This window comes from Dendrobates tinctorius, unplaced genomic scaffold, assembly GCF_039654945.1.
Source record: "Dendrobates tinctorius isolate UK_male_01 unplaced genomic scaffold, ASM3965494v1 ptg000104l, whole genome shotgun sequence".
Lineage (NCBI taxonomy): Eukaryota > Metazoa > Chordata > Amphibia > Anura > Dendrobatidae > Dendrobates > Dendrobates tinctorius.
The window spans coordinates 13,620,381-13,641,957 of NW_027361772.1; the positions used below are offsets into that span (position 1 = coordinate 13,620,381).

Consider the following 21,577-nt stretch of genomic DNA (forward strand, 5'->3'; position numbering starts at 1 on the left):
AAAGATCTCACGGAGCCACCGGGGTAAAAGGTCAGTTCATGACATTTCTTCCTCCATCTCCTGTGAGTGATATTATGGAGAAGTGGAAGGAACCGCAGTGAGACAGCCATAAAGTAGAGACCCTGTACTGTTTCAAAGCAGGAGGCTGAGTGCTGAGGAGCAGAGGGCAGAAAAGTCACCAGCGCTCTGCTGTCTCCGTAACTGCAGAGTCCAGACCTCCTCTATTAACATCAGTGCAGACACTGCGCTCCACCAGGAGCTTCATGCCACCTTACATCACAAAGCACAATGCCAAGCATAAGACAGTATGGCCTGAAGGACTTTGTGGTGGAAACACGTTTTGTGCAGTGACAGATCACACTTCTCCATCTTGCAGTATGAAGAACGAGTAGGAGTTTGGCAAATGCCAGGAGAACGTTAGCTGCATTGTATCAGCTGTAAGGTCTGAATGAGAGATGGGTTATGGGATACTTTTTCTGGCATCAGCTGAGGCCCCTTAGCACCAGTGAAGGATAATATTAATACTTCAGCATCTTCAGCATACAAGACACTTTGGACAATTGTAGCCTTTAACTTTGTGGGTACAGTTTGGGAAAGGTTCTTTTCTCTTCCCCATGACTGTGTCCAGAGCACAAAATCCATAAAGACATGGTTGAGGGAGTTTGGTGAGGAAGAACATGAACATCACAGAGTCAGGACCTCAGCCCCATCCAACACCTTTGGAATGATCTATATCTGAGATTGTGAGCTCGGCCTCTCCTCAACATCAGGGTCTGACCTCACAAATGTTCTTCTGGATGTATGGGCAAAACTTCTCACAGACACCTCCAAAATCTTGTAGAAAACTTTCCTGGAGAGTGGAAGCTGTTGTATCTGAAAAGGAGGAACCAACTCTCTATTAAGAGCAATTTCTTTAGAATGAGATTTCATAAAAGCTCCTTCAGGTTGTGGAGGGGGCACATACTTTGGAAAATTATATATTTTATTCACACATGTATATATCCTGATATATATACACGTCTATTCATTTCTTAAAGGGTCTATCTGGGACTATTTAATTTTGTTTTTACTATGGGCCTAAGAACTAACTGGCAGTTTCTGAGGAGCAACAGCCTGTTCTACCTGTTGTCGTCACTAACTGCTCCTACCGGCGATTAAGCTGCTCCAAGTCAACAGAGCAGTTCTTCCTCTTCCGGACAGCTCAATCAACAGGGCTTGACTGCTGATGTCATGCTGATTGACAGAAGTCAATCAACATGTCGGCAGTCGCGCCTCGTTAATAGACCAGCACGGAAGAAAAGCCGCTGCTCTATCGATGTGACGTCAGCAGAAGCCACAGAATCATCTGAGGTCATGCTGATTGACAGCTGGCTCCGCACAGCTAAGGAGCCAACAGTCAATCAACATGTTGGCAGTCGCGCCTTGTCAACACATAGCAGAGCAGAAGAGAGGCCGCTGCTGTATCTATGTGATGTCAGCAGAAGCCACAGAATCGCCGTCAGGAGTGGTCAGTGACTGTTCTGTGCCGGTAGAGATCCGCGCCGGGCACAACAGACAGGTAGTTAGTAACTACCTGCTGTTAGATCTTAGGCGCATAGCAAAAAAAAAAAAAAATATACATAGTCCTGGATAACCCCTTTAATTAAAAAATATACAGCAAAAACATTACTTAATAAAGCATACATCTAACGTTTCTTTTTAAAAAAGGAAAATACCTGAATAGTTTATCACAAGCACATCTGCACAACTGTAGAGTAAAAATTCTATTTATTTCTTAAATTCACAGACAGTCTTTAATTATAAGAACATGGTAATACAAGCTGTGATACATGTGTAGTTTGATATAAATTTGGTATTTTGTGTTTATATGAATTTGTGATGCTCTGCAGGGTTTCTGCAAAAAAAAAAAAAAAAAAAAAAAAAAAAAAAAAGCTATATAGGGGGTTATGGATACTAGTACAAGTGCCGACCAAAGACGGCATTGTGCACCTATGGAAGCCTCAAAGCACTTTACCAGTCATGTAATTATTAAAAAAAAAAAGACAAACCTCATCTATTCACAGAAGTAGTGCTTGATTGGCTTACTTAAAAGCGGTATGAATAGACATCATTAGATCACCGTGGATGTAATGGATCCCAATGAATACACAAATGAGGAGTGTTTAACACTGTCCCTTCTTCAAATCCAAAAAAACCCCATGAAAATATAAAAATACAAAAACACCCACCCAAATCTGTCAAGAAGTCACATTGGGTGCGAGACTGGACGAAGAAATGATGATTGTCGTGGTGAAAAATGACATAACGAAAGACCAGATAATCCTATCTATAGTAAATGGCAGGGCTTTCCAATGAATAACCTCATTTTTTTTTTTTAAATATATATAAGCTATTACTTCCTAGGCAGGATTAATAGATTACAATGATCTGCAAAATAAATATAGATTAAATAGTTAAAAAAAACTTTTGGATTAATATTGTCAAATTAGAGAAATTTTTTTTTTTTTTTTGAGGGGGAGGGATGGGAGAGTATTTAGAAAAAAAAAAAAAAAGGATTTTTTTTTTACAATTTATTTATAACTGCTTGATCTGTAGTGGAACGGTTCGCAACAGCAGCGAGACATGCAGCCGCGGGGACCCGAACATATTATTCGAGCACGCCGAAGACACTCAGTTATCACCTGAGTGTGCTCCGGTAACACCCTATCCCAGCATGCTTGGGAGTTATCGGAGTACATTGGGTGTGCTCGAATAATATGTTCAAGTCCCCGCGACAGCATGATTTGCGGCTGCAATCCTGGCATGTGTCGCAGCTGTCTAAAAGCTGCAAATTATGCAGCCGCGGGGACTCGAACATATTACCGAGCCCCAGAGATACTCTGACAACAGGGCATGGGATAACACTATATCCGAACTCGCTCGCTCATCACTAGTTATCTATCCACAGTTTAGGTTATAACTTATTAGTGGGGGTCCGATCACTGGAACCTCTAAAGATAGACAGGAGCAGGGCACTTTTATCTATTATAATATAGTGGCAGTGCGCTTGCTCGACCGCCGCTCCATACATTACCTATGTGGCTGCTGGAAAGCAGAGCGTAGCGCTCCAGCAGTCCCATAGTAAATAAATGGACGGGTAGTAGAGTGTGGGCACGGCCGCTCCAATCTAACGGGGCTAAAATTGCCCCCATGCCTCCTAGCGACAGCAGCATACACCCATGGTTACCTGTGTCCACCCAATGAAGCAATTAAGAAAGTGCCCCATTCTACAGATCTTTGGAAGTAAAAGTGATCGGACCCAACAACGACCTGTGGATAGGTGGTAACTTCTCTTTACCAGACAACCCCTTTAAGTCAAGGAATTGGTGAATCTGTGATCAAAAGTCCTTGATCTGTTCAATACGGCTTGACGGCCATCTCGGAAGGGAGCCTATTTCCTCACGGTCACTTCTGAAATCCCATGCATGAGTCATTGACATTATTTCCAGGATTTTGGAAGATGTACCCTGCCCTCCTCCTTTTGGTGTCGCGCGTCACTAAAAACAGAAGTGTCGCCTCTAATGATTTCCTATGATGTCCATAGGAGTTGGATTTTCTGTTGCAAGCGACTCACTTGCCGCGGACTTGAATGCAAGTCGCTGGCTACTTGTCCCTTTTATTTTAGAGCAAATTCAAAGCTCTCAAAATAGTCGAGTCGAACACAAGTTGCACAGACGTCCTCGACGCGCGTCTTTACTGAGAATCGTTGCAGCCATTAGGAAGTCATAACACATTGACATCTTATCGCTCCTTCCCTCAAAGGACAACCCAGTATACTGCTAAATATTTTACTTTTTGATTACAAAAATAGAAAATAGTCCATTTATATGGGGGGGGATGGGGAGGGTGTATTTTTGCACAGATACCAGAAATTATTTTTTTCCAGCATATTTAAATGGTTCAGTAGGAGACAAGAGTCTTACATGAAAAGTTGAAGGGGTCAAGAGCCCAAATTATTCCTTAAAAAAAAAAAAAAATTAATACATTTTAATTGACTTTATAATTTACATCATGACAGTAATTTTGTGAAAAAGGATGAATAAAAAATAATTTAAAAAAAAAACCAGATAAGACATGGGACATGACTGGTATAGAGATCGGATGCTGTAAGGCAATCGGAAAAAGGGATCCAGATGAAGTTTGGGAACGAGAGAAAGAACACTGTTTAATAGGTGAATGGCCTTAGGATTCTAGAATAACATCTCGGTCAAATGCCCATTGCTTAGTAATACCAGAAAATAAGTGGGTATGTTCCAGAAATATATTAAGGATGAATACAAATGGAAGTACATCCTGTCCTGAACGCCTTAGTGCACGGTATTATGTGTCCTTCCTATAACCCGCTTCCAATTATGACGGTCCCAAAAAGAAAAAAAAAAAAAATTGTTTTCCGCCCCTGCAGAGCATCACGAACCCCATCACCACTTTGCAAATACTGAACAAGTATCACCCTCACAATCTTACATGGCTCCCCAATATTGCCAATGTGTCAATCCCCACACCCTCCACCGCTTCTGCGGGGCACTTACCACCATGCCCCGTAGATGAAGAGAGCAAGCCTTGTGCAGGGTAACTAACAAAAAAAAAAGGAGGAAACAATATAGGGGTGGGCAGGAGTTAAGGTGGGTGACAGAGGCAAACGGGTTGAAACCAACATAAATAATACTAAGTTTTTGTGTTTTTTTTTTTTTTGTATATGCAGCAAAAGTAAAATGAAATGAAAATATAATAAAAAAAAGACTTTATTGCATGAAATCAGTTACAACACAGACTTCTGTGCCTGTTTGCTCAGGAAAATGAATGGGGGGAGAGGAGGGAGGTGAGAGCTCTATATTTAAAAAAAAAAAAATAAAATAAAAATAAAAAAAATGAGGAAAACAATAGGAGAAGGGGATTGGGTGGAGAATAGAGGAAACAGAGCTTATGGCACATAAAAAGGATTTTAGTTTTTTTTTTTTTTTAACAGTTCAAATTATATATATTTATATATAAAATAAAATTAAAAAAAAGAACAAAAAAAAAATTAAAACAGAGTAAAATTACAGAGACAGGATATGGGTCGGAAAGTTCCAGGGAAGGCGAGTTTGTATCAAATTAACAGGGTGATCAAAACAATTAAAGATCCCTTCCCACCACCCTCTCCCTCCCCGCCATGCACGCACAAATACACACTCACGTACATACACATTCACTCACAGGGCCCGCACTAAACTTGGGGCTGGTACAGCTACTCTGCATTACTGCAGTGCCTACAGACTAAGGGCATAGGGACTGTTGCAGACTATTGTATTGTGTGCGAGCAGATCATTGCGCCAGGTTTAACCTGCGGTGGCGAGCTGGACTCCAAGATTTCACAGCATTTTGTGGTCGGATGAACTTTTGATGCTACAGTGTATACAGAACTTCTTTTTGGGCCTTTTTTTCAGGCCGACCTGGTCTACGACTTTTACACACACGTTAATATTTTTTATTTTTTTTAAACTCCACGCTCCAGAAAGCCCATTCGCGGGTTGGACGACCACGTGTTGAAGCGTTCTATCCCTGTGAGAATACAAGGACACGGCACTGTGCTCGCACAGCATCACCCTTCATATACAGGATCGCGCAAGCAAGCGATGGGAGAAGACCTTGCTGGGTGAGAAAACGTAGACTACGGAGGGTTATTTCACTTTTTTTTTTCCCTTCTAATTTTTTCGCGTGAAGACAGCCATGCAATGTAATGTAAATGGGTCGGCCCAGCAGAGCGATATTAAAATACATAGAATGGTGTTTTATAACAAAGTCATAAGAATACGTAATAAACCATGCAACTCCATGTGTGTGTCTGTATACGGCCCACCGCATGTACACGTGGAAAGCGATATACAATGCAATGGATGTACAGAACGAGAAATCTGGCTTTTTCTGGGGGACACGACTATTTCGCTAGGCTTTGCTTACGTTCTACTGGATTCACGCCGAGCCGTTTTCTACGTCCGTATAGAGAAAGGGGGATTAATACCTGAGTTTCAAGAGCAATTTGGGAGTACAAGGGACAAACATACGCGCACACGTACACAGCATGAATATGAATACAATATTAAAAAAAAAAAAAAGAAAAACGAAAAAAAAAAATTAAGTACAATCATTGCAGGCACATGGAAATGTGTACAAAAACCATGGGCTGTCATTGAGCAGTCATTGCTGTATGTGAAATGCAGCCGACAAGTACAGAGTGAGCGACATCGGGTACGGGACATGACGCACGCTGCGGATGAATGCTCTGAACACTAACTGACCGCGTTTCACTCATAGCAGGTCTCTTCTAATGCCACACCTAGCTACGGCTGCTGTGTAAGTGTGCCACCTTGCCTAATCGCGGCGCGCGACAATACGTGCATCTCTGCCTGGTACCCGATGACTGGACTCAAAGTGCAATGACGGAAAAGGTGAGTAGATGTAATAGTATAAAACAAGGCTAAATGGGCTCCCAAGAGCTGCGAGGGCGTTTGGATTATATACACCAGGTAATCTCTACTTGCTGTAGCGATTTGTTTGCGCACACAATTAGCAATGTTCTGCGGCCCCTCTTCGCCCCGACACAAACAAGCACACTTTGCACTGTACCCAAACGCCTGTCTCTTGCGCGTGAACCTCATTCAATGCAGAGCGCTCCAGTCCCCCCCACTTCTCACAGAAAGTGGGTTATAGAGGGATAACCTCTGCTACCCCTCCCCACCCACCCCAGAGAGTCTCTGCTTTTCCAAATTGCTCTGCCACAAGAGGAGGAAGGGGGGTTGGTATGAAATCAGAAGGTTTTTACTGCACGATAATCCATACTGAGGCCATGTGTCTCCTCTCGCTTTCGTATCAACACTTCAGAAGACTCCACGTTTCCATGTACGAAGGCTGGGATAAAAATACATGAGGGGCATGAACGTCAATGTCTCTTGTAAGGGTGGTGTCCCTTTTGCCCCTCAGCAGCGACATTAAAAAAAAAAAAATGTTTTCAGAAAGAAAAAAAACCCTCAAGAAGGTGAAAATCATGGGACAGGGTTGAGTGGAGTAAAGTGGTGGAGGTGGTGACGGTGCGAAGATTGAAGTCTCAGGAGAACAAGTTCTGTTCAAATATCTCCATCAGGTCACTCTGAAAATTCATGTCTATAGAGGGGGCCATCTGTAAGAACAGAGGACAAGAAAATGAGAAGCTGCAAGCTTATCTACACCGAACGCACGAATACCGTGATGCTTGGGGGCTTACCGCCTGTCGCCGTCTTCTCTCCTGTTCTCTCCTCCTTTCCATCTCTCTCTGATCCATGATCGGCTGCGAGCTTTGTGTAGGCGGAGGAGCAGCAGGAAGAGTATTTTGCACATGCTGCTGCTGTTGTTGCTGCTGCTCTTGTCTCCTACGAGCCTCTTCGTGCACTTTACGTGCTTGCTCCTGAGCATCATCTTCTTCCCGAGATCTAGAGGAAACACGTTATATTAGACAAGTCAAGGTACATAAAAAAACAGCTTCCCAAAATAGAAGGTATGCTCTAAAGTAAAAGTACACTTTAAAAGGGGTTGTCTGGATGAGTTGCAGCCTGAAAAAACATTGGTCGAGGCATGTGTCTCAACCCTCAGAGGAGCAGCATCGTGGACAAACTTACCTGGATCTGCTCACTCAGCCATTGAACAGGGCTGTGATCGGAAAAAAAAAACAACACTTCTCAGGGTACCGAGCACAAAAGGTTTTTTTTATCTCCAGATTGTGTCAGTTTCCGTGTCTTGCTGTAAAGCTGGCAGAATAGGTAAGCAAAACTGACCAAGATGAAGCTGAAGAAAAAAAAGCCAGTTGTGCCAAATCAGCAAAGGAGGTTCTTACCTTCCTGTCACAGCCCTGCTCTACATCTGAGTGAGCAGATCAGGTGTGCTTGATTACAACTCTGTTCCTCTGACAGTTGAGACACATCTGAAGTAATCCATCAGCCGTAAAAATAAAAAATGTATGCATCTCATGAAATGGCAACAAAAACAAACAAAACGAGGTTAATAACGCTTGGATAGCCTATTTACAAGATTGTCTTCACTGTTAGCCATAGCTCCACCCCGCTAACTTTTTTTTGTCTTAACTGCTCCTAGTGGCAGCAGCATACACCCATGGTCCTGTGTCCCCTCCAATAAGGCAAAGAAGAAAACTCTTCAGGACACACTGGTATATTTTGCCTACAGCAGGGGTTTTTTTGGGGCAACGTTTCGGTTCTTTTAACTGCTTTGCGTCTTTAGAAACATAAAGCAGTGAAAAGAAGCTGAAAGCACTGAACATATGTGCAGCGAGCTGTTTTTAAGCTGCGGGTAAATAAGCCCTATGTTAAGAGATATAATAAAACATGACTTTTATTAAATCTAAATTAAAAAAGTGGTCAATACTTTTAAAAGTTGCTAAAATTATATTGCATATGTAATCAGATTACTTAACTGGAGACTCCTACCTTTTATGCTAACTGTCCTAATTAATTAATGTGTATACTCGCGTATAAGTCGAGATTTTCAGCCCATTAGCCCATTTTTTGGGGCCGAAAATCCCCCTCTCGGCTTATACGCGAGTCATATAGGCCAGGGGGTCGGCGGGGGTGTCAGATCATACTGACCACCCCCTGCTTGTCCCACGGTCTCCGGCTCCTTCCTTCAGCGGTCACGTGGTACCACTAATTAAATACATGAACATGTGCATAGTCATGACTTTAATGAGCGGTACCAAGTGACCGCGGAAGGAAGGAAGGGAGACAGTGGGAGAAGCGAGGCTGCAGAGACCGCGCCAGGAGGGGGGTAAGTATATGCGATATTCACCTGTCCCCGATCCAACGCTGCTCGCCGCTGTCTGCCACGTCCTCTGTCAGTAACATTCCAGGCAGCAGAGGGCACGCTGCACCCTCTGCCTGAACATCACTGACAGAGGGACCCGGCAGCAGACAGCGGCGAGCAGCGATGGAACGGGGACAGGCGAATATCTGAGGTGCCGGGTCCTGAGCCAGCGGTGACACCGGCACCTGGCCCCCAGCAACGGAGGTGAGTCTTTTTTTTTTTTTTTTATTTGCAGCAGCATATGGGGGCATAATATATGGAACATAATATATGCAACATCTTATGGGGGCATAATCTATGGAGCATCGTATGGGGGTAGCATATGGGGGCATAATCTATGGGGCAGCATATGGGGGCACAATCAATGGAGCATCTTATGGGGGCAGCATATGAGGGCATAATCTATGGAGCATCTTATGATGGCATAATCTATGGAGCATCTTATGAGGGCATAATCTGTGGAGCATCTTATGAGGGCATAATCTGTGGAGCATCTTATGAGGGCATAATCTATGGAGCATCTTATGGGGCGGCATATGGGGGCATAATTTATGGAACATCTTATGGGGTCTATTCTATGGAGCATTTTATGGGGCATAATCTATGGAGCATCTTATGGGACCATAACCTTTATGGAGCAGCATATGGAGCATCTTATGGGACCATTATTAACCTTTGTGCAGCATTATATAGGGTGTATTTTGTATGGAGCATCTCATAGGGCCCATTATGAACTGTATGGAGCATAATATGGGGCTCCTGATTCAATATGGATATTCAAAAACATTTAACCTACTGATGTCTCAATTAATTTTACTTTTATTGGTATCTATTTTTGAAATTTACCAGTAGCTGCTGCATTTTCCACCCTAGGTTTATACACGAGTCAATACATTTTCCCAGTTTTTTGTGGCAAAATTAGGGGTGTCAGCTTATACTCTGGTCAGCTTATACACGAGTATATACGGTATTAGTACTACTCTAGCCTGATTAGCCATGGCTGTAAGGCATTAAGAGATACAACTTCCCTTTTTGTAACTCATCATTATCCCCAGCCCCGAGGAAGCCTGTCAAGGCGAAACTTGTTGGGGTGGCTATGACTTATTTTTAGTCGCTTCAGTGACTTGTGTATAGTAGTAATGATACCTATTTTTGGGCTTCTTTACCAGTCTTACACTGTAGGGCATATGTTCATTTGTTTTGTTTTTTTTTAAAGCTGATGTACAGATAGCAGTAGAAGCCTTACCTCATCCTCTCCTGCTCTCGTCGCATCCTCTCGGCTTGTTCAGCCTGAAGTTTTAGAGCCTTCTCCCGCTCTTCTTTCTCACGTGCTACTCGTCTAAATTGCTCAAAGCTATCGCTGGATGACTTCCCAGCTGCTGTGGGGGTGACTGGGGTCTTGTGCACTAGACTCGCCCATGATCCCATTTTTTTAATTTTCATATCCTGCAGAGAAATATGACAAGTCATAAAAGAAACATGTATGCATATTACACTCATAGGCGCTGTGCACACTGCATTAATTTGTCCAGTCGAAGGACACGGATATACACTGCAGCGCAAATAAGCAGCATGGTCAAGTATGAAGAACGAACGGGACAAAAAACTATGGGGGCACTGCACTATCCTCCACCCTCCATGTGACTTTCACAGGTCCATTAAATGTGGTAGTGTTGGACTCAGGCTTCGCTTTGTGAAGGGTAATCCAATAATCCTTTGAAAATCTGTATTCATATTACCTTTTTGGGGGCCACTGGCGTTTTGGGCTCCTGCTTTTGCTTCTCTTTCTCAAGTATCCCTTGAGGGGGGATGCTCTGCTCAGAGGATCGCATAGGGCGGCTACCATCAATCGGTTTCATCTCTGGCCCTGAAAATGAGAGAAGTCACGTATTAGGCTGATGCAAACATCCTGTTAATGAGACGTAATCATACCCTCTCTAATGTCCCCAAGACAAGCAAGAGATGTAGAGGTTTGCAAAATGTTTAAGTGCAAGCAAAGGGAAAATTTAAGAGATGGGGGAAAAATTAAAGGGGTCATGCTGCGTCCATCTTTTCCACACAATTTGGTCATCTTGAGTGGAGAGACTGCTCCTGCACAACATTCTACCATCCAACGCCTGGCAGATATTCTGTATGGGTCTTGATCTCATTGACAGGACATCAGTGCCGGGTGTTGGAATGATCGTAGGCGTGCAGGATGTTTTCCGAGCATCTGGGTGTGCTCGTATATTATGTTCGAGTATCTGCGGCTGCATGGTTTGTGGCTGTTAGACAGCCTGAACACATGTGGTGATTGCCTGTTTGTTAAGGAACCAACGCATGTGTTCAGGCTAACAGCTGCAAATCATGCAGCTGCGGGGACTCGAACATAATATACGAGCACGCCCGAAACACCCGAGCATGCTCGGATAAGATGTTATCTGAGCATGTTCACTCATCCACTCTACCTAGCAAAGAATGGATTCTGATCTCTCAGCGTTGAGAATCTCTAAACATACAGTGAAGGATCAGCCATCACTAGGCAACATCTGAATAACTTTGCATGTGCAACATAAATGACATCTGCACTCACGGGGCTGGTCATGGCTGGAACCTTTAAGGGACTCTGGAAGTTTGTGGGATTCACTCCTCATGCCAGGAGAGAAGCCTTCAGGCCTCAGAGAGGGTGAATGGCGCTTTTGTTCTTTTACCACGAGTGGCTGAGGCTGCAACACTGATGATCCTCTCATTTCCTGGAGGAGTAAACAAGTGGATTAGAAAAAAAAAAAAAAAAAAAAAAAAAAAAAAAAGAACCTGCTGAAAAAGACACACAAAGCAGAGATGCAATCAAGTTTACCTGCTTCTTAGGCTGCATGGCCTGTGGTGACGGTGAATGTGGCATGCCTGCAAATGGAGCCACCTGTGGTGAATGGAGGAGAAGCGGTGATGGAGCCTCTCTCATGTGACCTGGACAGAACAAATCAGAATAAATTACACGTAGCATAGAAAGTGCCTGTTTCATGAGTCGTCATCCCTTTGGAAAATACCTGGCATGCCCCTGATCTTCTCACCTCCGGGGTACGGCTCCGATTTCTGCTGCCGAGGTGACGGGTGATGGTGTTGGATCACTTGCTGCTGCTTGGCCTGCTGGTGTTGCACCAGCTGTTGGTGCGGAGGAACCAAGGGGCTTTGCAGAGCTGGGTGTTGTGAGGAAGGTGGTGCCGGCCCAGGCGGCTGCTGTTGGGATGTTGCAGGAGGACTCTGTAACTGATGAACATGGGAAGGAGGAGGAGGTTGGGGGGCAGTGCTTATAGAGGAAGAGGAAGGAGAAGGGTAAGGCAGGTTCGGCAGGTGACGCACTGACTGGGGAGGGACGGTCAGTGGGGCTTGATTTTGCACTTTGACAGAAGGGAGGAGTGGCTGCAGGGGAGACTGAGCGGGAGCTTGCTGTGATTTCTGTAGTTGCTGCAGGTAAAGGGCCATCTGTGCAGGGCCTAGATGAATAGGGGAAGGATGGAGATCGCTGTTGGGAGACGGTGGACCATCATCTTCTAAAAGCACATGAGGGGGCTGTGGATGATGATGGTGGGAATGAGAGACTGGTTGGTGATGTGTTTGTGGTGGAGGGGGTGAAGCTGAGGGTTGTCGGATAGGTTTTGGGGGGAGAGCAGCCGCACGGTTTGAAGGGCGAGAGGGTTGCTGGGGCATGGCATTGTGCAGAGCTGTAAATAAAAATATATATATATATAATCAGTCACAGAAAATATTCTCACACTTGGTACAGTCAGTGTGCAAGTAAGACAGAAATGCAGTTTACCTGGCGGACTAACAAGAGCATGTTGGTTGAGATGAGGCGGCGAAATGCGTTCCGGCTGACCACCTGTTAGATGTGCTGGAAGATCAGGTGCCGGGATGTGCAGACCTGCCTGCCCGTAGTGAGCAGAAACTGCTTCAAAAACACTAGCAGGATGGAGAGGATGATGAAGGGATGGATGGGACGAGTCCAGGCTGGGAGGAGGGACGTAGGAGGGTGGAGGGATAGGGGAGGGTGGCTTCATGGCATTGGAAGGGGGTGCAAGAGACGGCTGAGGAGGGTGGGACTGATGATGATTCTGTAGAGACAAAAAATAAATAAAGTAAAAAATTAAGAAAGAGCTGGCCCCAAATGTGCACAGAAAATTTACATTGTGTCTCTCTTTGTAAAGGTTAATTTCTGTTCCACGCAATTGTGAGTTTAGTCATCAGTCTAGCGAGCTGCGGCTACACTATAGATGACCGCTATAGCTCCCCTCCCCGTGGTGGCGCACGTGTTTACGAGGAAAAGAAAGAAGCTGCTAGTATTGTGGCCGGATGTTACAGCACCATCATCTGACAAAGAAGAATATAGCAATCATGTGACACCGCTATTGGGATGGAAACAAAGAACGATTGGAAAAGGGATGAAACTTGTCACGTTCACATTGCCATTCAGGAGCCTCGTATCAGCCGTTCTTCTAGAGAACCCCTATGGAGCCCCGTATAATGGGCCCCCATTATAAGTCACTGGGGTCTGACATCTGCCGTTCAGATCAGTCTTCAGATGGATCCAGCACAAAATGGTGCTTCCTATGATACCTGAAAGCCACATGCAGGTGGGAAAACAGCCTTCATGTGTCTGTCCATTACTGCAGGAAAGTTGTCCATCTTTAGAGCATTTTATTTTTTAATAACTACGGTATATATATTTAGAGAAAAACAAATATTTTTGCTATTGGGTTTAATTACAAATGTTGCACAGTTTGGCTTTTACAGGCTCTTTGTTACTCCGGAGAGACAAAAAATTATTCTAAAGACCCAGCATTCATAAACAATAACGATAACATGAACAGTGCTGTTTGTAAACCTCCGAGAACCTGTAAGGGCCCCGTCACACATAGCAACTCACATCGCTTAGTTACCCACAGTGTATCTGAGCTGGTAACCAAAGTACACATCGGGTTTCTAAGGGGTGCGCAGCACTTAGAAACCCATTGTATACCTTAGTTACCAGCTCCTGCTCGCTGGTCTCCCGCCTGTCACAAGCAGCGATGCGTGCTGGCCAGCGGGAGACCAGCGACCCCAAAAATGTCCAGACGTTTCAACAGTGATCAGGGATACCCGGCAGGGGGGCCGGTCACTAATAAGTGTCACACACAGCGATCTTGCTGGTGAGATTGATGTGTGTGACAGGGGGGGCTTAACTCCATGCGACCCTGGAGCTGCTCCTCACTGCTCACCCTCCTTTATGGGACGCTACGTCCCAGATCAGGAGGCGTGGTCTGCTCCCTCCTTCTAGTAGCAGCAGCTCCCTGATAATGTCTCCTTGTCTGCAGGGCTACTAGCAGTGAAGCTCCAGTGTCACATGGAATTACAGGTACTCAGAGGGTTACACACAACACTGTTCATCTTATCTTTATTGTTTACTAGCTGAAGAGCCGGCGCTGCCCGGGCATAGTAACTAACTACGGTTAAGCCCCCCGTTACACACTGCGATATCGTAGCAATATCGCTGTAAAGTCACCGATTTTGTGACGTTGATATTTACCTCCGACCGGCTCCCCCGCTGCTCATCGTTGGTCGCGCGAGAAGCTCCTGGACCATTTCTCGTCGTCAGCTTCCTGCGGCGCCGACGAGCGACGCGGGCGGGAGGACGTCAGGATCGCCGCGTCTGACAGGTAAGTAGCGACCCCCGACCCCTGCTATGTCGTTGGTGAGATCTGCCTGTGTGGCAGCTCACTAGCGACCACTTAGTGATGCACCAGCGATCCATATCGTTGTCAGGATTGCTGGTGCATCGCTACATGTAACTCTACCCTTAGTTATAGCAAATTGTAATGAATATATATATATATATATATATATATATATATATATATATATATATATATATATATATATATATATACACACACACACATACACATATACACACACACACACATAATATATACATACACACACACACTCTGAGTGTAGAGCCCCGCCCACATCCGCATAGCCACATTCACTAAAATATCCCACATCATCTCGTCAGCCAGAGCTACTGGACTACAACCCCTAATATCCCACATCATCCCGTCAGCCAGAGCCACCGGACTACTACCACTAATATCCCACATCATCCCGTCAGCCAGAGCTACTGGACTACTACCACTAATATCCCACATCATCCCGTCAGACAGAGCCACCGGACTACTACCACTAATATCCCACATCACCCCGTCAGCCAGAGCCACCAGACAACTACCACTAATATCCCACATCATCCCGTCAGCCAGAGCCACCGGACTACTACCATTAATATCCCACATCAACCTGTCACATCCGCCGGACTACTACCCCTAATATCCCACATCATCCCGTCAGCCAGAACCACCGGACAACTACCACTAATATCCCACATCATCCCGTCAGCCAGAGCCACCGGACAACTACCACTAATATCCCACATCATCCCGTCAGCCAGAGCTACCGGACTACTACCCCTAATATCCCACATCATCCCGTCAGCAAGGGCCACCGGACTACTACCCCTAATATCCCACATCATCCCGTCAGTCAGAGCCACCGGACTACTACCCCTAATATCCCACATCATCCCGTCAGCCAGAGCCACCGGACTACTACCACTAATATCCCACATCATCCCGTCAGCCAGAGCCACCGGACTACTACCATTAATATCCCACATCAACCTGTCACATCCGCCGGACTACTACCACTAATATCCCACATCATCCCGTCAGCCAGAACCACCGGACAACTACCCCTAATATCCCACATCATCCCGTCAGTCAGAGCCACCGGACTACTACCCCTAATATCCCACATCATCCCGTCAGCCAGAGCCACCGGACTACTACCACTAATATCCCACATCATCCCGTCAGCCAGAGCTACCAGACTACTACCACTATTATCCCACATCATCCCATCAGCCAGAGCCACCAGACTACTACCACTAATATCCCACATCAACCCGTCACATCCGCTGAACTACTACCCCTAATATCCCACATCATCCTGTCAGCCAGAGCCACCGGACTACTCCTCCTAATATCCCACATCATCCCGTCAGCCAGAGCCACCGGACTACTCCTCCTAATATCCCACATCATCCCGTCAGCCAGAGCCACCTATTACCCATAATATCCCACATCATCCTGTCAGCGTGGGGTCAGAACCAGAGCGCTGAGTGGAACGTTCCTAACTTCCATACCGGGGATCCCTTTAAGAGAGGCCTGGCGTCAGAACCAGAGCGCTGAGTGGATTTGCCCCGACTTCCATACCAATGATCCCGTTAATAGAACCCTGGGGTGAGAATCAGAGCGCTGAGGGATTTGTCCTAACTTATGTACAGGAGATCCCTTTAAGAGATCCTGGGGTCAGTACCAGAGCATTTGAAGGCAATTGCCCTGACTTCCATACCGGAGATCCCTTTAAGAGAGGACTGGGGTCAGTACCAAAGTGTAGATTGGATTTGCCCCCACTTCCATACCAGGGATCCCTTTAAGAGGGGCCTTGGGTCAGAACCAGAGAGCTGAGTGGATTTGCCCTAACTTCCATACCAGGGATCCCTTTAAGAAAGGCTGGGGTCAGTACCAGAGCATTTGAAGGCAATTACCCTGACTTCCATACCGATGATCCCTTTAAGAGATGCATGGGGTCAGAACCAAAGCACTGGATGGATTTGCCCTGCCTTCCATACCAGAGATCCCTGTAAGAAAGGCCTGGGGTCAGTACCAAAACGCTGAATGGATTTGCCCTAACTTGCATTCCATTGATCCACGGGAAGGGGGTTTTCATTTAGGTCATGTGCTCTCTGCTCCTTTCTGGAGGGCAGACAATGGCTGGGAGCTTATGTTCCCAGGGATGCTAGATTTCTCCCACCATGTCAATGTCTGCTGAGGTGTTGTCAAGTGGGAAAACCTGCTCATAGCAAACAATCACAGCTCAGCTTCTTTTACCCAGCTCTGCTGAAAAGGAGATTTTTGTGTACTCACCGTAAAATCTTTCTCTTAGCCTCTAATTGGTGGACACAGAACCACGGGTGTTATGCTGCTGTCCACTAGGAGGCGACACTATGCATAATCTGAAAAAGATTAACTATGGCTCCTCCTCTGCAATATACACCCCTGGACGGCGTTAGCCTTCTCCAGTTTTGTGCAAAAGCATTAGGAGGAATATAACAGAAAACATAACCATGCCTGTAAGAAGGCCACTATGTACGAGCTCAAAGAACAATATGAGATCTCAACCGTAACAACCCTTACGGGTGCAACAGGGTGGGAGCTGTGTCCCCCAATTAGAGGCTAAGAGAAAGAGATTTTACGGTGAGTACACAAAAATCTCCTTTACTCTGTCGCCTCATTGGGGGACACAGAACCATGGGACGTCCCAAAACAGTCCCATGCGAAAATGACGAACCCGTACATATTTGTGGAGTTGTTTTAGGTCCAATATGGGCCGTACGCTGCCTCCTTTCTTGGGGACTACGAATAGATTGGAGTAGAACCCTCGGAAGCGCTCGGCCGCGGGAACCGGTACTATGACTCCTGCTTGAAGAAGGGAGGAAACCGCTTGGTGGAAGGCACGAGCCTTGGCTGGCGGTTTTGGGGGAACAGAGAGGAAGAACCGGTTTGGTGGGTTGGAAGTGAACTCTATCTAAAGTCCGGGAGGGGGTCGGATCTGAACCGGACTCCCCCGGATCTAAAGGCAGGATAGCGGTGGGGCTATAAGCAGAAGGGGGGCCCTGTGAGGGGTCCCTCTGAGGCACGATAGAGCTGGTGCTGCCGCAGAGACAGGGGCGCAGGGAGCCCTGTATCTCTATTGTGCCATGCCTGCCTGCACTCCCCCCCCGGCCGCGACAGGAGCCCGCAGCTGGGATGGGGCTGCTGGGAGCTGCAGAGTGCTGCCTGTACAGACCCTACCTGAGGTGTCTCAACCTAATTCTCCCAGAGGGGTATTAGGGAGGGTGCTGCTGTCACCATCAGGGGCCTTTATCCTCGCCTCAACCTCAACCCGGAAACCCAAAAGGAATTGGGGAAGGAGGGGGGTCTCGACTTCGAACCAGCACCCGAAGGACTGGGGAAGGAGCGACATGGGGAATAGCCATCTCGACTTCAACTGGGCACCCATAATAGGGGACCGAGGAAGGAGCCATGCCGGGAGTCTCACAGGAGACCCACTTTTCTTCATCTGTAATCCCGTCGGAAAAAAACGGAGTGAAAAAAAGAAAAAATTTTTTTTTAGGTGTGCCTCCTATACGACACTAAGCAAAAACTGGAGAAGGCCAACGCTGTCCAGGGGTGTATACTGCAGAGGAGGAGCAATAGTTAATCTTTTCAGATAATGCATAGTGTCGCCTCCTAGTGGACAGCAGCATAACACCCATGGTTCTGTGTCCCCCAATGAGGCGAAAGAGTAATGAGATGCTTAGTGATTGGTTGCAAGGAAAACTGTTGATCATAGCAACCAATCACAGCTGAGCTTCTTTAGAACAGCTCTAGTGAAACGAAAGATGCTTCGTGATTGGTTAGTGATACACACATACATACATTCATTTTTATATATAGAGATGAATGCTGGGCCATTAGAATAATCTATCTCCCCAGAGTACCCCCTTTACAACTGAATGATGTCACTGACTGCTCCTCAGTTAACTCGTTTTAGCAGCCTACACTTGACAGCGCAACAGGCAGGTATAAGGCAAACGGTGCAACATTTTTAATGACACCCAACAGCAAAACTTATTTGCAGAGCCAAATTCAAGCATTTAAAGAGAGTCAGTCACCCCTAAAAACCATTGTAAATCACCTCAACGGTGATAAAGGGGATTTAGCTCCTATAAAAATCATCCTAGCACTGTACCTTAGAAAATTAATTTGTATGCAAATTAGGGTGCTTCAGTGCACCCTCGGTGTGGCCAAGAGCTCAGTTTAACGCCCCTTGATTTGTATATCTCCCCCCCCCCAGCTTCTGACTGACAGTGTCATGGGGCTTCATATGCATGGGGCACTGAACTGTTCAGTAATCCACCAATGATGATAGTGAGTATAGGTGTGAACAATCACCTATTCGGGGATGGAGTAAAATTGGGAGCCGCACGCATTAGTTCTCTGCTCTCTCCTCTTCTCTGAAGCTGCTCGCTACACTTCCAGGTGTATTAGTGTATAGCACAGTGTCAGCAGAAAGGAGACAATGGAGGATGTGCATAAGCAGTAGCAGTGCGCATGTGAACACCCTGGCAGCTTTCAGTGTCTGCTCTAAAAAGCAAGCACTATTAGAAGCGGGGAAAGCCTCGCCAATATGCAGGTGAAGGGACGTAATGATGCACTAAAGCCCCCTCATTTGCATACGAATTGAAAACTATTTTTTCGTTTGATTTCTAAAGGAGTCAAGTCCCATTCATTTTGCTTATCAGGAGAGAAAAAAAAAACAAAAAAAACAAAAAAAAAAAAAACACCCGGCCTGTAATGTAATTCATCATTGAGGATTCTTCAGTTTTCTTGAGTGATTTGCCCCGTTTTAGCAGCTTTAGTATTTTGGCCTTATTCTCTATACATTTTCCGACATTTAAGTCGTCTTTCTTTTTAAAGTTTTTATTTTTGTTTCCAGATTTTTTTTAGACAGATTCATGAAATGCGATTTTTAGCAAATGTTGCACTTTTTGGTGCACCTCAATCTAATCCCTGCCTGGAGTAAAGTTTCTGAAAGAATTTTCAATCTGACGCATTTTCTTGGGACAATTTCATGGACCGCGTGCACTACTTAAGAACCTGGTGCAAATACTATGAGAAAAAAAAGTGTCTTCAATAAATCTCAAGTGATGAATTGGGCCTGGAGTCTTAAGATTAGGTAGATACAACCTCACAGTGTCATGAATGTGGCCAAGACGTGCAGGGGGAGCAGTCTGGTTGGTCTACTGCTATCTATAGTGAGGATTACCTTTCTGGACTCTCTCCCTGAGTGACTCTTTTTCTTCTGTTTTGGGGCCATTTCTGTAAATATAGAAGAAATTGTAATAAGGTTGTTGGATGTGCTGGGTTTTACTGTACCCATACAGTATATATGTAATCTAACCTGGATCAGATTCTTCACTGTCAGAAGTGCTGGACTCGCTGGAGCTTTCCGATTCTGAAGAGGAGAAGCCTTTCCCTTTACCGGAGCCAGAGATCGGAGCCTCAATTTTATCTGGGGAATAGAACAGCAGCTTCAGGCAAAAGCAGTGAGTAGGCCAGAAGACATCAGTCATCCCACATGTATTCCACAATATATACATGGCACCAATATTGGACCCATAAATGTGCACGTGCTACGAAATGGAAATATTCAGAGGATGGCTAACTCCACCGCAAGCATGGCCAACTCCTGCCGCTGTTACAGATGACCTCACCTTGAGGCTTCCGCTTCTTTCTCAGGCAAGAGGTGACGTATCTCTCAAGCTCTCGCAGAGTGGACGGTTTCAGAGTCTCAAAGTCTATTTCAATCTCATCTGGGTTTGAGTTTTTAAGGGATGGTTCCCGGGACTGGATAATGTAAACTACACGACCCAGCTTCTCCCCTGGAAGTTTATTAATGTCCAGGCTCAGCTGGCGTTTTTCCTCGTAAGACATGGGCCGGCATCTCTGCGTTTCCTCTTCTGAAGACTCACAGGGAGCGGGTGGCGGTGCAGGTCGGGGTGGGCGGGACACTGGTAGGGGCGCTTCTTTCTTTATACTATCATGACAAAAGGAAGAGGAAAAAACATTAAATTACTATCACTCAAAGAAGGCAAGGAAAGAGATTCTCAAAGGAAATACACTTATGCAGGTGGAAAAAAAGAAAAGTAATTGATATTAGCCATTTCTCAATAAATATATATATGTCAAAAAAAGGGCAGCACTAACAAAATTATACTACTGGTGCAAAACCTATTCAGCAGTGTCCAAACAGCCAAGTTAATAAAAGTAAAAAAAAAAATAGGCAGCACTCCAAATTAAATGTGTAAAAAAAGTGGATACCTTACTGATCCTCAGGTGGCAACGTTTCAACGGTGACCCGTTGTTATCAAGCTTGGCTTGATAACGACGGGTCACCGTTGAAACGTTGCCACCTGAGGATCAGTAAAGTATCCACTTTTTTACACATTTAATTTGGAGTGCTGGCTATTTTTTTTTTTTTACACACACACAAACATATATATACACACACATATTAAATCTAAAAATGAATACAATTTATAAATATATATGATTATAAAAATATAAATACATATAAAAAACACCCCCCAGAGAGAAAAAAAAAAAAAAAAAACACCTTCTGCTCCGTGATCATGAAAGATAAGTTTAAAGGGATATTCCCATCTCAGTGAATAAGGGCTTTTGCCAGAAACGCGTTGAGATGTATCCCCAACCTATATGATATTTTAAAATATTTGAAATAAATTTGAGGATTTTATCTATTTTTGGGACTTGCCAAAATTTCTTTCATCTCCAAGATCGTATCCCAATATGTAGAAAGTGTAGTAATAATATTTGAATACCTCTAATTAGAAATGTAGTATAGTTTTTCTGATTCGCTATGTCACTTTCCTCATGTGCAGGCATCAAAGGACCTTCAGTATCCATGGTTAAGACCACTAGAAACTAGATGTTACTATATCAGTGACTGTAACCATGGATACCGAAGGTCCTGCAATCCCTGCACATGAGGAAAGACATAGCGAATCAGAAAA

General features: G+C 45.1%; 1 protein-coding gene across 7 annotated transcripts in view; it reads right to left on the reverse strand.

Moving 5' to 3' along the window:
- Positions 1–1,908: 1,908 nt before the first annotated feature.
- Positions 1,909–21,577, reverse strand: part of BRD4 (bromodomain containing 4) — a 100,825-nt gene continuing 81,156 nt past the window's right edge. For 6 of the 7 annotated variants that reach the window (XM_073588781.1, XM_073588782.1, XM_073588784.1 and 3 more), the window contains exons 11-21: positions 20,258–20,580; positions 19,945–20,055; positions 19,810–19,862; positions 12,662–12,956; positions 11,892–12,566; positions 11,702–11,811; positions 11,438–11,597; positions 10,605–10,732; positions 10,112–10,311; positions 7,280–7,484; positions 1,909–7,195 (exon numbers count right to left, since the gene is read on the reverse strand). In XM_073588781.1, the coding sequence (XP_073444882.1) occupies positions 7,124–7,195; positions 7,280–7,484; positions 10,112–10,311; positions 10,605–10,732; positions 11,438–11,597; positions 11,702–11,811; positions 11,892–12,566; positions 12,662–12,956; positions 19,810–19,862; positions 19,945–20,055; positions 20,258–20,580 (2,332 nt within the window). In that variant the 3' untranslated portion in view covers positions 1,909–7,123. The remainder of the gene's footprint in view (positions 7,196–7,279; positions 7,485–10,111; positions 10,312–10,604; positions 10,733–11,437; positions 11,598–11,701; positions 11,812–11,891; positions 12,567–12,661; positions 12,957–19,809; positions 19,863–19,944; positions 20,056–20,257; positions 20,581–21,577) is intronic. The other variant, XM_073588780.1, reaches the window with a different exon arrangement.